Source organism: Podarcis raffonei, chromosome 5 (genome assembly GCF_027172205.1).
Source record: "Podarcis raffonei isolate rPodRaf1 chromosome 5, rPodRaf1.pri, whole genome shotgun sequence".
Lineage (NCBI taxonomy): Eukaryota > Metazoa > Chordata > Lepidosauria > Squamata > Lacertidae > Podarcis > Podarcis raffonei.
The window spans coordinates 54338371-54354859 of NC_070606.1; the positions used below are offsets into that span (position 1 = coordinate 54338371).

The 16489-nt window shown below is 43.3% G+C and overlaps 1 protein-coding gene across 3 annotated transcripts in view; it reads right to left on the bottom strand.

Moving 5' to 3' along the window:
* The window catches only part of MXI1 (MAX interactor 1, dimerization protein), a 73674-nt gene that overhangs the window by 51524 nt on the left and 5661 nt on the right, over positions 1 to 16489 (bottom strand). For 2 of the 3 annotated variants that reach the window (XM_053389249.1, XM_053389248.1), the window contains exon 2: positions 5837 to 5969. In XM_053389249.1, the coding sequence (XP_053245224.1) occupies positions 5837 to 5969 (133 nt within the window). Of the gene's footprint in view, positions 1 to 5836; positions 5970 to 6400; positions 7149 to 16489 lie in introns of those variants that run through there. The other variant, XM_053389250.1, reaches the window with a different exon arrangement.

The following is a 16489-nucleotide window of genomic DNA, read 5'->3' on the forward strand; positions in this document are numbered from 1 at the left end:
CCATCACAAAATGGCTGCTAAGGACGGCCAAAGTAAGAGGTTCCAGTACTGTGTACCAGTGAGTGTTGTCACAATAAGCCTTGTGTACAAGTATGTTCAGATGTGCATCCCTATCCTGCCGTAATGAAATCAACTACATGTAACTAAACTGCTGCAATGGAGCAGCAATTGTGCCTCAGCAACAGGGATGCCTCCCCACCTCTACATACCTAACACCTTGCAAGGAGTTTCATACCCCTTTCACAAAGGGCTGTGCAAAATTGTCCAGAAAAGGGAAGCACATCTCTCACAGAAAGAAAATGTTCATGAAACTCAGTGCTCATCTCCCATTTTGGCTCAGCGCTACTTAAAACTACTTAAATTTCAGGTCCCGGACATTCAAAAACAGTGTGGCTGGAAGTATAGAAATTTGGGTGCACTTTGCATGTACATTCATAGAAATGTCTTCGGGATGAACAAAAATATTCCAAAATAAGTACTTTTTTCAGATATCTTCTTTGAAAGAGTAGAACAGCATAATGCCAAACACTGCCCTCAGTGGCTGATTCATACATAAGTATGGAAGGATTTATTTTTGTCAGTGTAATAATAATGTTTCCTCCCCGCTCCCCATTTAGGACTATTTGTCCTTGAAAATAGTTACAGAGTTTACCAAGTATACACATAGTATACAACAAAATCTCTTGATACTATAATGTATGAATGAAGGTTCCCCCCACCCAAAAAAAACCCAAGTATGCCCCATGACCTTATTGAGCTACTCATTCTCTCAATAGGTTTCTCTATTTTCCATTATAGACCAATGCAATGCCCTCCATGGAGTCCGGGTTAGATTTACACTTAATTTACAATATCCACTTTGGCAAAGGAGATTGTGCTGTTTAGAAGCTAGAAGCCAATCTTCATGCATGTCTACTTAGGAGCAAGTCTTAAATCAACAGGACCCAAATTCCGTGCTCAGAATGCCATGTCTCTATAAATATGCTTAATATTGCACCATTGGTTCTGAAGGAAATTCCATACAGTTCAAATTAATTTGACAGAGCCAGGACTAGTAAAGGATGATAGGGGATATGGCCCTTGCCTGGTGGTATAAGGAGAGAAAAGGAGCCAAGGGGAAAGAGGTCCCCTCACAAACCTTAATTTTAAATCCTAGCAAGGCCCACTTTTGCTTTCTGTCCCTTTAACGAGCATCTTCCCACAATGATGACAGCTAAACGTGCTCTTCTAAAAATAAAAGCATGAATTGGATTGCAACACAAATAGTCAAGCCTACGGACCAAAATACCATAGCACTCTACTTACTCTACCTTACTCAGCATCAAGTCACTGTATTAGGTGTTTCAGAGATGCCACAAGTTTTGTTACAGAGCAACTCTCTCCGAATTGTCCACTTCCACTTTCCTACACAAGCTGGGTGTGAAGCTGCACCTCCTGACTTTGCCTACTAACAGCCACCAGTGCTCTCAGCCTCAATTTGCCGTATCCTTTCATGAACCCTGTTAGACTGAGGGATTACACAACAGACCATTTTAACTTCATTAACCTGATTATATGTTGGAAAAAGCATCCGTCTGCATGCATGCGGCTTTCTTGATTTCCTGCTCATGCAATAATGCTTTGGCTATTGAAGAGCCACCGAGGCTGCAATCCACCAGACTCCACTCCCACACAAGTCCTATTGAAACAATTCAGGGTTGTTCGGGAGCAGTACATGGGGAAGCACAGCTTTGGCATGCATGGCTGAAATGAGTAACTGCTGGGCGAGCAGATGCGTTAACCACCCCTTCAGTTATAATGAGACAAAATGACATCCGTGTAGAAAACTGAAAATCCAACCCCGACCCCCGTTCACAACAAATAAGCATTAAAATAGTGAATGTCCAGAATAAGGACGCAACAAGAGTATATTTCATAGGGGTGAAAACGTGCAGAGGTGTCACCCAACAAAGCAAAGGCTGCATTCACATACAAGGTTAAACCATTAAGGATGGTTAGCTAAACCATACTGTGCATGAGCTGCCTGGCTTAAAGCTGTGTCTGAACCTGCAGTCATGGGTCAAACAGTCCAGGATTGCAGGTGCAGAGATAAAGCTAAACCAGATGCTCCATGGTTTGTTTCCCTGTTGCTGGAAGGGAGACGCAAAGCAGGAGTGCTCAGGTTGCATGCAATTTGTGAGCAGTTGGGTTTCACAAAAACAGCCATCATAGCTTAGCATCATAGCTTAGCATTACATGTGAGTGCAGTCATAGGCCAGTTCTCTGGCCTGGAATCTAGCTGTACATGCAGCACCCGGAGAATATCAGTATTCCTTTTGTAAATGGAAACTAATTTTCTTATAACCATTGTTACTTAGGCTAAGCAGAGAACCCCATGATCTACAGGCACTATAAGAACTATGATGTGACGTTTGACAGTTCAGGTATCTCCAATGGAGAACATTGCTAAATGATTATTCTGAGATCCTCAGGACACCGTCAGTTACCTGCTTTAGGCACTTTATTAAAAACGTCTCTCTCTCCCCCCCCCCCTTTCCTGATTTTATATTATTTTATTTTTCTTCTTATATCTTTCTCCCCCTCTGATGTGTTTACATTTTTATCCTGCTTTTAGTATCTGTGTGTCATATTCTCATGTTATGTTTTAGGGCACAGCTCCATGCTTTAAAGCACCAAGTTGAAAACTGCTTAGACTTTTTTTAAAAAAAGTATGAAAGAAGTCAAAAAAAATTTCAGAACAAATAAACAAACAATGCTCGGGGGAAATGCCAGAGCAAAAATAAATTACAAGTACGGGGCCACAAATTTATACCTCCATCTCATGGAAACCAGCAGATTTTTCACCAGCCTGCTTCATTCTCCACCTTATTCATGCCCTGCTAATTACCATGTTAGCTTGGTAGAAGCACAGCATAGCATACGTCATGTGAAGAATACAGCACACAATTCTGCATGGCACTACTAAGGGAAGAGTGCAGGCCAAACATGGTAGGGGCAGCCACACTGACTCGTGCAAATGGTGCAGTCATGTGAATCTAAAATGGTAGGTTCTATTTTTTACAACAAAAGGTGCACATTGACAAGCAGAACTAAATTTTTGTCCCCTGCTGTAACTCCCTGTATTCCATCAAATCATGATTCTCCCTACCCACAAATCCAGTGCAATTCTGGTATTAGAAGCAGGCTGGTGAAAAATAAATTTAGTTTTATGCCTGTCCAGCCCACAGGGTTTGTTTGTTTTTTATGAAGTTGCTGTGATAATGAATGCTTCAGTGCTGGGAATCCTGACACTCAGTATATACACTCAGTATATACCCCCTGTTGTCCTACTGCTGATGCAAACACAGAAAAACAACAGCTTCTTCATGGCAAATAATCTAAATGGTGTCAAATACTACATTTACCCTACTAAGTAAGGAAAGTTGTGAAGTAATCACAGTGGCGTAGCGTGGGTTGTCAGCACCCGGGGCAAGGCAAGTAATTTGCACCCCTAACCCGTGGATTTGCGCCCCCTAACCCTAACCCCCAGATGTTGCGCCCGGTGCAGCCGGCCCCCCCTGCACCCCCCATGCTACGCCACTGAGTAATCATTACTCCAGCTCTAGTAAAGTGAAATTCCTCTTCCTGGAACAAAAACACTCCCTGTACATTATTTTATATGCTTTGAGGCCTGTTGGAGATTCAGAAAACATAGGCGAAGGCCTCAACAGTTAGAAACAGTTCTTCTAAATTCAGCCCTCCTTACCTATTAATACACTTTTATATTAACCACACACAGGCTTGTATGTCGAAGTGCTCTTCAATTTAGAACTGTTTGAGTCCTTCCCACCCCACCAATAAAGTCAACACCAGGAAGTAACAGAAATGCCATCAAGAAAACAGAAAGCACACTGAAAACTCATCACCAATTATGCCCATGAACTCTGCTCAAGATTTTACTCCAGAACATTCTATGACCACAGAGCTCTGGAAGTGGGAGGGGCACAAACCAAGGAGTAACCTTCCTTGTATTCATGGGACTGACTTTTGAATAAGAGTGCAAAAAGATGGGCTCTTAGATTTTCAGCCTTCTTTATCTCTGCCTCTTCTGTCTTTTTAGCAGTTCTCTTACCTCACACCTTGCTTCCTTTTACTCATGGTTCCTTCCCTCTTTCCAACAGCAGCTTCCACTTATCCCTATTTGCTATGTTTTACATTCCCTGTCCTTGCACACCCACCCCATACCTGAAAAGGGACAGTGCATATTCCTGCATTGCAGGAGGTCCTGCTGCTGCCTGTCTACCAGGCCCAGGACAGGCCTGATAGACTACAAAAGGACTGCTGCTGCCCAGCAGAGACTACTGTTTACATTCTTTTAAACTGCTTTTCAATTGTGTCTTGTTTTTAAATGTTTTTAACTGTTTTTATGTGTTTTGGGGTGGTTATTCAGCTGTTTTTGTTCATATTTTGATTTTGTATTTTGGGTTTTTATATTGTAATTTTATCTTGTGAACTACCCTGAGACCTGCGGGTATAGGGTGGGGTGTGTGTGTGTGTGTGTGTGTGTGTAAAACTAATGACCCTCAGGATTCCTTCCAAAGTCTGTCCACTTCCTGCCCTTTTAAATCTGGGGTCTTCCTTGGATTATTATTATTATTATTATTATTATTATTATTATTATTATTATTATCTGTTATCACAACCCAGGACAAAATTCCTGTGACTTTTGGGGGACAAGCCGGCAAAATTATTTTTAGGCAAATCTGCATGTTTTTTGACACATCATGCAACTAAAATGGCATCTATGCAGAAATTGTGAATGTGGTATTCTGACATTATATATAGTTAATTCTGAGGGCATTGTTTAGCTTTAATAACTTCATGTCTCTACAAAATGGATTCTAAATTAACTTCAATACACACAAACACAAACATTTTAAAGAAGTGAATGATTACGCACCACTTGGGTAACTTTGGACAAGTTGGTTTAAGTATATTCAACAGAAAGCAATAGAATGAAATTATTTCAGGAAAATGCAGCCATCAAAATACAAGTGAAACCTTCCAACTAAAGCAGTCCACGAGGCTTCAGAAATATTATCTTTATTGAAAAGAACTCTGCAGGTTTTGGGGTTTTTTTTGAAAGATTGCAAGAACTTGTTGACAACTCACTACTGCATAATGCATACCACATGAGGCATACAAAGCAGGTTTCTACATTACATTATTAGCAAGCCATTCACATAGTGGTAGGTAGTTTAGTATTATGTGGTCATACTACTACTACACAGAAGTAACACAAAGCAAAAGTACATCAAGGGGCACCTATAATTTCTTAGGGAAATGTTTCAGCAAATATGGCTAGATCTAGAACTGCAGGTACGTATGCACTCTCCAAAACAATATTTAGGCTACAATCCTAACAAACTTACCAAGGAATAAGCTCCATGGAACACAGTGGGACTCATTTCAGAGGTAACATGCATAGGATCAGGCTCAAAACCAAAGTTAGTTTCCCTAAAGCAAAGTCATCCTTGCTTAGAAAAGCCTTCAGTGAGAATGAAGGATGGAAAGTTACATAAAAGGCAGCATGGCACAACCTGCAGAAGCTGAGGCATTACATAGCCAGCTCGCTCTGCTGGATTTAAAGAGCCAGCTACCACAACAGCATGTTGGGAAATTTTTCTATTAAAAGGCACAAGCCTACAGATTATCAAGGACTGAGAGGAAGTGAGATCGCAGAGAAAAGGAAACTGAATCCCCAGAAGTTGCAAGCAAAATACAGCCTATTGTGCCTGATGGGCTTACAAAGGATGACAAAAGCCTCTTTTTTTTTTTTACTCCCTGCAATTGGTACCTGTTAGCAGTGCCCGTGCTGCTCCCTCCGCTGCTATGCTTTCTTGCCCGGCTCAGCCTCTGCGGTGGCTTTGGGTCCTGCAGTCCAAGGCTCGGCATGGAGGGGAAGGTCGAGGCATACCCATGCTCACACTCTGCAGAAATCACCAGCAAACGGGAAAGAGAAGGGTCAGTCAAGAGGGAACAAAACAGTAGGTTCCAAGGACACATGGACTTAGGCAGGAAGCTTCAGCGAGCCCAGAGAGAAGTCCTCAGGGAGTGGCTTCAAACCACCAAGAACTCTGACGGGACACAGGGGCTACAGACAACAAGCCACCTGTCCGAGGGAGAGCCCAGAACATAGCAGGCAAATGCTTGGGACGGCATGCCAGCAGTGCCTAGACTCTGACATTTGAGGGGGGGGCATCTCTCCACCCTGTTTACCTACAGCATGTGAGCCTGCTCGCCCCCCCTTTTCCCTAAGCCCTCCCCAAACACCCCATTCATTAAAAAGGAGAGAGAGAACAATTCCCCCTTATGGGGGACGTGTCACTCCAATCCCCACCCCCTTCCTCAATCCAGTTACCTCTCTCTCTGCGCTCCAGGTATTCAGCTGCCTCCAGAAGGCGCTGGATGTTAATCACCTCCACCCGTTCCATAGCCCCTGGGCTGGATGAGGCCGCTTGCCAGCCCCTGGGCACTCTTAGATCTTCTCCTGGAGAGCTGAGAGGAAGGACTCCCTGCTCTCCCCTTTTACAGCAAGGGTGGCAACAACTCCGCTTCCTCTTACCGGGAGGGGACGGGCACAGGGCAGCAGGCGAGGCGGTACTAAGGGGCTGGGGGGTCCCTTCTGATGCCTCCGGGAAGTTTGATCAGCGAGACCAAGAAATGGAGAGGACCTAACAACTCCTGCCGTAGTTGCCCCTGAACCCTGCCCACATCCTACCTCGAGAGCCTGGCGCTCAGTCTCCTACCCCCCTTCTTCATCCCCTGGTCAAGGAGCACCGATCCTGCCCGCGACCCCCCAGTCCTGATCCTTGGCTCTCGGGTGCTCTTCCCCCCTTCTCCGTCGATCTTGCCCCGCGCCTCCCCCTCCCTACACGCCGAGTCCCACCATCGATCCCTCCTCCGACCTCTCCGTCAGCCTTGCCCCGCTAGTCCTGCATCCTTGCTCGCCGCCGCTGCCCGCTCCTTCCCTTGACCCTACACCTTCCCTCTCCACCTCGGGGCTGCCCCTGCATCCATGGTCCAAGCCCTGTTCCCTGGGATCTGGCGGCCGTTTTCTCTCCGCCTCCTGCAGCAGATCCTGTAGGTCCCTGCCTCTTTCACAGTTTGTTTACCTCTGGTTAGAAATCATGGGAGGCGGGGGGAGGGGACACTCACACACGCGCACGCACACACACACATATGAGAAGACTCTGCCGCGGGGCCGCTTGGGAAATGTAGTTTCCCTGCCTGCGCTCCCCCTTCAAGGGCGGGGAGCGTGCACAGGAGCAGCAATAGCAATAGCAATGGCATTGTGGGAAGCCTCTTGCCTTCCGCGTTGCGCGCACCCTTTCGTGGCTGGACGAAAGCGGCTGTAGCGGCGAGGCGATCATCGCCGAGGCAGGCTGGCTTCATTCGCCCACCCTCCTTCCCGTTGCACCCCTGCGTTTCTTGGGGGGCCCGGGAATGGGCGAAGCCCCTTCATCGTTCATTCCCCACTTAACAAAATCCGAGATCTAGGCTCAGTGAGACCTTTTGAGTGATGCAGGCAGGTTTCTTGCCGCCAAGACGCTCGTTGAGGGAAATCGCTTGCATTTTAAAGTGTCCCTCGCACTTTGCGCAAATTGAGCCCCTAACTTGCACGGAACAGCTAAGGAGCCAGAGCCTATCTGGGTCTACTCGGAAGTAAGCGCCACTGATTTCAGTGGGACTTGCTCCCAAGTTAGTGTGCACGGAATTGTGGCACAAACGTGTGTGTATGGGGAGGGGGTGACATTACAAGACTGCATATGTTCTGCGTTGCTTTTATTTTTATTTTTTAAAACATTTTAATGCCTGCTGTCAAAACTACAAAATTCTGCTCTTGCAACTCTTCGAGCAGACGCCGGAAGTCAGTTTCGCTGAGATCAGTGGGACTTATTTCGAAGTAAACACATTTTTGATTGGACGAAAATCCTTCACCTCATGTTCCCTATGTTGCAGAGCTGTCCGGTAAAAACGCGGTAGTAGGAGGGTTAGTCTGGATGGGGACCCTGCTGTTAATCCACCCGAGGTGGTGTAAAAAGCACAAGGTCAAACGTATTCAGAATCAGCACTGCCAAATCTCAGCTTCTGGAGTCTTATCAGGACAGGAATATCTCAGCCTAGAACTGCCCACTCTGTTTGCATGAAAGGCTCCCACTTAGGAGGGCTGATTTGTCTCCATGCCAGTCTGATAGGCGGTTTGTTACTGCTGCCAGCGTCATCTGAAGCGTTATCAAGTATTTTAATTTTTGACTGGTGATCAAAGATCCCTGGTTATTTCATTGGTGGGGGCAGAGGAATGGTTGATGGAAAGCAAGCATGCACCCTTCTCACAAGTGGTCCTTTCCTTCACCCACCCCCTACCACTTTGCCAGACCCCTGTAATTATTTCAAGGAGATGCACTTTTCATATTCAGATTATTCCCAAATAATCAACTGAAAATTAAAAGAAGGCTGAATACCTAAGCAGGCTTACTACTTGAAAGCTAATTCCATCAAAATCAATTGGACTAACAGCACAAGCCTAACCAATGGCTACTTATACATAAGCCCTATTGAATTCAATGGAATTTACTTCCAGGTAAACAGGATTAGAATTGCAGCCTTACTTAAGAGAAAATAGGTTTAGGATGAGAGTGTTAACGTGAAAAATACTGTAATTTCTCTTCAATATACAGTGGTACCTTGGGTTAAGTACTTAATTCGTTCCGGAGGTCCGTTCTTAACCTGAAACTGTTCTTAACCTGAAGCACCACTTTAGCTAATGGGGCCTCCTGCTGCCGCCACTGCACCGCCGGAGCACAATTTCTGTTCTCATCCTGAAGCAAAGTTCTTAACCCGAGGTACTATTTCTGGGTTAGCGGAGTCTGTAGCCTGAAGCGTATGTAACCCGAGGTACCACTGTCATGTAAGGAGAAAGCTCACTCTCACCCTCAAGTTTTATTCTTCAGAGTGGCAGCATGTACACTTCGGAATTCCCTGCTCATTGATATTAGGCAAGAGCTTTTGCTGTACTGTTTGTTTGTCTGTTTGTTTAACAAGCTACCCAGGCATATATTTTAATATGTAACTTTAGTTTGCAATTCATATTTTTAAGTGCTGGTTTTATTTCTGTTTTTAATTTTTTCAGCTTAACCTTTTTTAACATCTGATTTTATTGGTAATTTTAATGTAGATGTTTTAGGTAAGCTGCTTACAGGTTTGGATCATTAAGTATCTAAATCCTGTTATAGAAATAAATTTCAGAAGTCCACTTTTCTGCTTCCCATCCTTTTTATTGGTGCTGCCATTGTTGCCACTCTAGAAATGCAATAATAGGCCAGACTGAACTAACCTGTCCTGCAGGTTGATTAAAATTCGGCTAATCAAACATCAGCAAATAAAAACAAAGAAAAGAAAAACATTAGAAGTTATAAACTGAGCCACCTAGGCTAACAAAAAATGCAACATAAACTGTCACACAAAAGCAAGAGTAACATCATACTTTTATTAGGAACAAATTAAAAGCCATAAAGAAATTAGCCAGCTTTTCAGGTGATCTAAACTCTTCAGCAAACTGGATTGTAAACACACACACACATACACACACACACACACAAACAGAGAGAGGGGGGCACACAGAACTGCTGAGCACATTTTGGAAAGACAATGTCTGCAATTTGTAATAGTCAGTGCTTTTTTTCTAAAAAAATGTTTAGGGGTACTCTCATTTTCCTACTCATATTGAAATACTGCCCGTCAGTGAGGCCAAACTTAGATTCACAAAATGTTTAGGGGTATGTGTACCCCTGCGTCCCCCCAGAAAAAAAGCACTGGTAATAGTTGAAGACACAATGATGGGGAGGACATGCTGTGCAGAAGTACAGGACAATCCTATGCATGTTTCCTTATTCAGAAGTAAGACTTCCTGTGTTTGATGCGTCTTACTCCCAGGTGAGTGTGCATAGAATTGAAGCCTTAATTAAGTTAGACCAGGCTTCATGCAAAGGATCTCAGGTTGTCCCAAAAACTGTAGGGACAGAGAAGCACAGCTGTTCTCTCTGCAAAAATATAAACACTAGCAGTTCTTCAGGCATGCCTCTAGCCCTAATTGCAAGACAGAAGGAAGAAGCAAAGGAATATAGTATGCAGTAATCCTTGCGTTAGCAAAGCTGGAGATTTTATTTTATTTTTTAAGTAGGGAAATGTGTTTTGAATGTTCTTTAAAAGTATAGTGGGTACACAGTAAAGGAAGAAACACAAGTGGATCGTGCAATTCTAGGATCCTGGGCAAGTGAATTAGTTATTTATTTAGTATTTCATAAAAAGCTCCTAACATACCTGCAGGAATGTGGCTTGGGCAAACTCAAAACAACCCAGGACTGTGCCCTGCATGGAGCAGGAGCTTGGACAAGATCCCCTACAAGGGTGGGAAGCCTTGGGCCCAGGAGCTATATAAGGCTCTCCAAGTCTACACTCCAGTCCTGCGCTTTTGCCTGGCCGGAATGTGTCCATCTCGTGTGCCTGGATAAAAGACTAATACCTTTGAAGCACATTCAGAGCACATTCTTTCCCTCAAAGAATTCTGGGCACTGGAGTTTGAGGGTTGCTGGGAATTCTAACTCTGCAAGGGGTAAACAACAGTGCCCAGGATTTTTTGAAGATAAGAATGTGCTATGAATGTGCTTTAAAGGTGCACAGTGTGTACACAGTGTATTGTGCGTAGACACGTGGATGGGTGACTCCCTGGAAACCACACGTAAGCTGCCTTGGGGTTCATGACAGAAGAAAGGCGGGGTATAAATGTCATAAATCTTCATTGCAGGAAAGTACCCAGCTGAACAAAGGTAAGAGTCCATTGCTCTGCTTGCTTTTGCTGGCCCTGCCCAGCACTGGCATGCAACTCCTGGAGCGTTGTCCATGAAGGCATGTAGCCCTTGAGCTGAGAAATATTTATTTATTCAATGCATTTATATGCCACCTTCTATTCAAAACATTCGAGGCAACCCACAACAATATAAAATGCAAAGCCATTCAGATCATTACAATTCAAAAATAAATATGACACCACCCAAAGAACCAAACTAAAATACAGCAAGCTCATACTAACGAGCCTCAAAGGCCTAGGAGAACAAGTGAGTTTTCAACAAGAGCCGAAAGCACATCACTGTTGGTGCATGCCTTACTGCCCGCTCCAGACAAACAAGGTCCTTTCCCCTTCTAAAAGTCTATAATTTCAGCAAGAGTTGGGGGCATCAAGGGAGGAGAAAACTATGGCTAAAAATGTAATGCACCCCCCCAAATAATCCTGGGAACTGTAGTTTAAGGGTACTGGGAGTTGCAGCACTTCCAGGAAGGAACTACAGTTCCCAAGATTCTTGTCATGGGGTGCTTTAAATGTTTGGTGTGTACACAGCCTATATCTTTGATTAGGATTTTCAAATGTTGGTCTGCATTCCTTAGCCCAGAAAATATGAAGGCCCGTGAAGAGTTCTAGTGATGAAGCTAAGAGCGTTTGGTCCTGAGCAGTGCTTAGAAGGGAGACCACATGGGAATCACCACCGCTGTCGCCTTGTGCAGATAGCATTTTATTTGTGTGCAGGGGCCAAATATAATTGTGCCATCTGGTCCTGCCCCTTGGCATGCACTAATGACCACATAGACTGGCATGAACCTGTGCCCTATTTCCCGTGCACAGATCATGTTGCAGGAGCCAAAGTGCATTGGGTTCTATGCACCCCAACACATAGAAGTTGATCTCACCAATGAGGCATGGCAAACTATCACAATACCGATCACAATGCATATAAAAAATGTTATCAAGGGTGGGGTGGTTGCCTGATCACTTTGGCAGAAGAGCGGGTTACAAATTAGATGGCATTTAGTACCCTGTAAAACTGACTGTAGGTGAATGCCATCCAGTTTCATGACTGTCTTCTAGGACTGGTCTTAACTGCAGAAAGTCACTCTCCTACTAAATGAGCAAAACAGTCTTATGTCAAAGTGTCCACTATTGCCTTTCCCTTCAGTTCTCATATCATAGGGATAGGATCGCCAACATCCTGGCTTTCCGTAACACGGTTCACCATCTCATGATGCAGACCTGAGAGATGCAAGGTGCGGACTGGGTGAAAGCATCCTTCCAAAACAAGGGTAACCATGTCTGGGACTGATGGGGCTGGAGTCTAACAACATCTGGAGGGCCCATCCCTCTTCTATAGGCAAATTACACTGTGGTGTGGTTGCAAGATTCACAACAACAATCCAGTGAGTTGGAATTATCTGCCAAAATGTTTGTGCCATCAGTGAAAGGTTCAAAGCTACATCAGGGTGTCCCATGATGCTGACTAATCCATAAACCCCCCAGGAACTGTATGTAAACAATTGCCTTTCAAGCTCAGCTCCTCATCTGGAAAGTGGGGCCATTTTAGGAGTTTTCTGAGATTGAAGGAAATAAGGGCTGTAAAATTTGCTTAGCAAAAGTGCTATATTTCTCCTCACACCCAGAAAACACAGTTAGGCTGTGGAGGAGGGGCGTTGTTTGGAGGTATTTTGGAATTTTACTTCTCACATCAACTTTTCGGTTGAGCTTTCTTCTGTAAACATCAACCACGGCAAATAATGCAGCCCCCCCCCTTTAAATGAACTTCTCATCATTTCCTTGGAAAGTCTTGTGACGGTTAGCTTGTTAAAAACCTCTCGTATCACAAGACACACACCACAGCAAAGTAACCATCGAATGGAAAGTCAGAGTACCCTCAAGAAGTACAGATCAGGTCACAGTCAGGGAGAAGAAGAGAGCACCTTTTATGGCTAATGATGTCCTTGTCAGTTCATTCTTTGGATTTCACTGCATGCCAATTGGCAGCTTTGACACCAATGGGCTGCCTCCTCCCACTTGACCTTTTAAGAAAGGGGCTGTTTACATCTTATTAATGGCCACTTCAACACCCAACCCCTTCCATCTCTTAACAAGATCCTGAATCCAAGGAAGGACCTCCATAGCAAATTCCTGTTCATAAGCACAAACTCAAATTGCCAACACACCAAACTGAAGAAGCAGGCTCTGGTTTATCTTAAGATAATGAAAAAAAAAGTGTTTTCTTATGAAAACACTTCCCCAGACTTTATATATGGAAATAACTGCACTTGGTTTCAGAGACGCTGGGCAATATCCTGTGTTTATCATACTTAGAGCAGACCCAGTGAAACAAACAATTCTCTTAAGTATTACTTAGTTGGATGTCTGTCACTCTTTCTGAAGCAATGCTTGTCACTAACATGTGCATTGATAAATATGTCTAAATATTTAATACTTTGTGTAATTAGGGCACCCTGTGTGTAATCTTTTACCCTTGATACCTGAGGATATATCAAAATTCCACTACCATGAATATATGTGTAAACACTCCGCCACTATTCTACCGCCTACCTTTGTTGCTTTGGGTCTATGATACATATGCTTCAACATCCAAGATAAGCCTCTATGGCTATAGCAGCAGGAGGCCTCAAAGTCCACATAAATGCATAATACTGTTCAGATACCCATTTAACCTGAGAATAATATTGCAGCGGCGTTCCATAGGGATGCTTCAGCCACACACATATTGCTCAGCGCTATCAGGGGGACCAGAGGAAAAAGGACAAGAAGCCACTACAATTGCTAACCTGCCTTATTCTTAGACAAGCAGAAAAACGATGAAAGCATAATTTTAAAACCTTCCAGTGTACTTGCGACTAGTGATTCCCAAGGGCAGAAAGTAGCATGGATGAGATTCAAATGATTTCCTGGCGGCACGTTGGAAAGCAAAGTGATTTGGAGAAGAGTGCGTAGCACCTCTGCAGGTATCAAGTTCAGTCTATGTTGGTCAACTGTGAAAGCTAAGCAAGACATCTGGATTCTGGTAACAAAACAATTTTGCCCCTCGCTGTCCTGCCTGCCCTTCTGCTGCAGCAGACACATTCCTGTTGTCTTTCCTTTAAACCCTTCATTTATCTGCCTTCTTAATCAGGTTTGCCAACTCCTGATGCTCAGAAAAGCAAGTCAACTCTCATCCTCATCCAAATTGCAAGAGAGGCTTATATATTATGTGATCTAAAATAATACATTTTAGATTGCTTTTTATTTGCCATCTGGTTTCTGAGCCTTTAGGCTACACTGAGGTCAGACATTTTATTTTTTTTTATTTTTACTGCAGATACATGGTGAAGAAGAAAAAAGGAAAAGGGAATAATGGATGAGATGAAGTTGAAGCACTTTCATACATACAAGGAAAAACAATAAAGAGAATGCACTCAAGCTACAGTGAACTTGAACTATGCTACCTCATTCTAATAGCAGCACTTGCAACTTACCACCAACTAGAAATTAATACTTTGACTGATGCATACAGAATAAGTGAGATGCTTCTGATAAAAGAACATAAACAATGCTTTTCTTTATATATTCTCCAACTTGCACGAAAACGGCTAACAGACCAAAAGTGTTTTGTTAAATGCATGCTGAATGCCACAGGCACTCAACCTTATTTCCTATGTGTGTCCTTATTTTATCATTCTACCTCTGTCATAGCAAAATGAATCTTTAAATAGTTAATTTGGGGAACACACAACGTATTTTCACAAACATGAAAAATAGCCATGGGGCTATGCCAATGGTTGAGCGCTCTTCATAGAGGGGTCTTTGGAGCTCCTTCCTCAGGGCCACTTCATCTGTTATGGCCTCAAAGGGGTGTTGGTGCTAAAATCTTATTGATATGGCAGACCTCCACATGGAGTGCATACAGACATCCAACTGACCACAGTGTAATTTTGCTAATTTCTTAAATGTATGCTTAGGTACACCAATAAAATGTATGCTTAGGTACACCAATAAAAGGACCATGGTTGGTTGGATTTGTAGTATTCTTCTATTCTACCCCATTACTGACTTGTTCTGCTACTATACATAAAGACTATTTCTCCATGCATTGCCCTAGTGTTGTTTTCTCACCATTTCCTGATTCTTTCTTTAGGGGAAAATATGGTTAATTCTGTCCTCGTAGTCTTAAAAAGTTATTCATACTGATCATGGTGTTGTTTTGACCAAGTCAGCAGAACATTGTCTCCTCTCTCTCTTTCTCCACCCCCTCCCTCTTTCTGTCTCAGAAGTTGTTCTCTTTCTCTTCTTAGGGGGAAAAGCCCAGGATTTAAAAAGAAGATTCTGTTGCATTTAAACCTGTGCAGCAGTGGGGCTGTCAGGGCAGAAGTCCTGGGTGCCAAACAGCAAAAAATATACAGGGGGCCCTGTAAGGCTATTAATCTCAGGATTATTATTTTTTTCTAAAGAAGCAACAGCACCTAGCTGCGCCATTGCTATGAAGCCTTCTGTTGCGTTGCTACTAAGCTTGTGATGTGTTGTTCTAGATTATCCATACCTTATTTTGTATGCATGTTGTCAGTTTTTTAAATCCACTGTTGTGATGTGTGCATATGCATGCATTTCCCGAAGCAAATGTGACCTTTGTAGGAACTTTCTTCTGCTATATTAGCACCAAGTTAATGCTGGCACAGTTTTTCATGGTTGGTACCTTATCCCGCATAGTCTACATGCTTATGATGACCAATGCCTGAAGAATATAGATCAGCCTCCCACAACCTGATGCGTGGCTGTGTTGTTAAGGCTGATGGGAGCCAAAGTCCAAAATAATCCAGAGGGCATTAGGTTGAGGAAGTCTGATGTATATATTATGGCCTGTCACAATCTGAATGAAAACAAAATGGAAATGAACAATCATAAAATAGTATTATGTTTATTATTATTTTGCAATTAAGATTGATCATGAGCACACACACTTCACCCAGCCCTCGTTATGAAAAATTTCATCAAACACACAAAAAGTCCTGTTAGAAATATACTTATAAGCAAATACTTCAGAAAACTGCAAAGATTTAAATCTTTCAAAATACATAAAAGCACTTAGAACAGAAATCAAAACAGAGCATAACATAATGTTGAAAAAGCAGGAAAGGCAAGGTACTTCTTGAGGAACCACCTCAAGGTACTTCTTGAGGAACCACCTTGAGGAACCACTACCAGAGCTTGTAGCTCAAAGCAAAAACCTTTTCTGCTCACTGTCGTCAGCTATGGATTATGACTATTGATGAAAAATTTACCAAGTGGTAAATTTAAGGAAACCTCTTGCACTAGAATAAGGTCCACAACCTCCGCTACAAATCTGTAAAGATGGTAGGGGTGGGGAATCACACCACATTTATTTTTTTTAAAACAGATCCTTCCCCCCAAAAAACCTTGCAATTAGATGCTAGTTGCATATATTCTGGACCATGGTGTTGGTAACATCTTAAAAATGCTTAACTTCACCCATGATTGAACCTAACTGTATGTATGCCAGGACCATCACACAGTCTACAAGGATCCCCATGTTGAAGCCAAGCCATGTGGATGGCAGCTTTCAGACAGTATAGC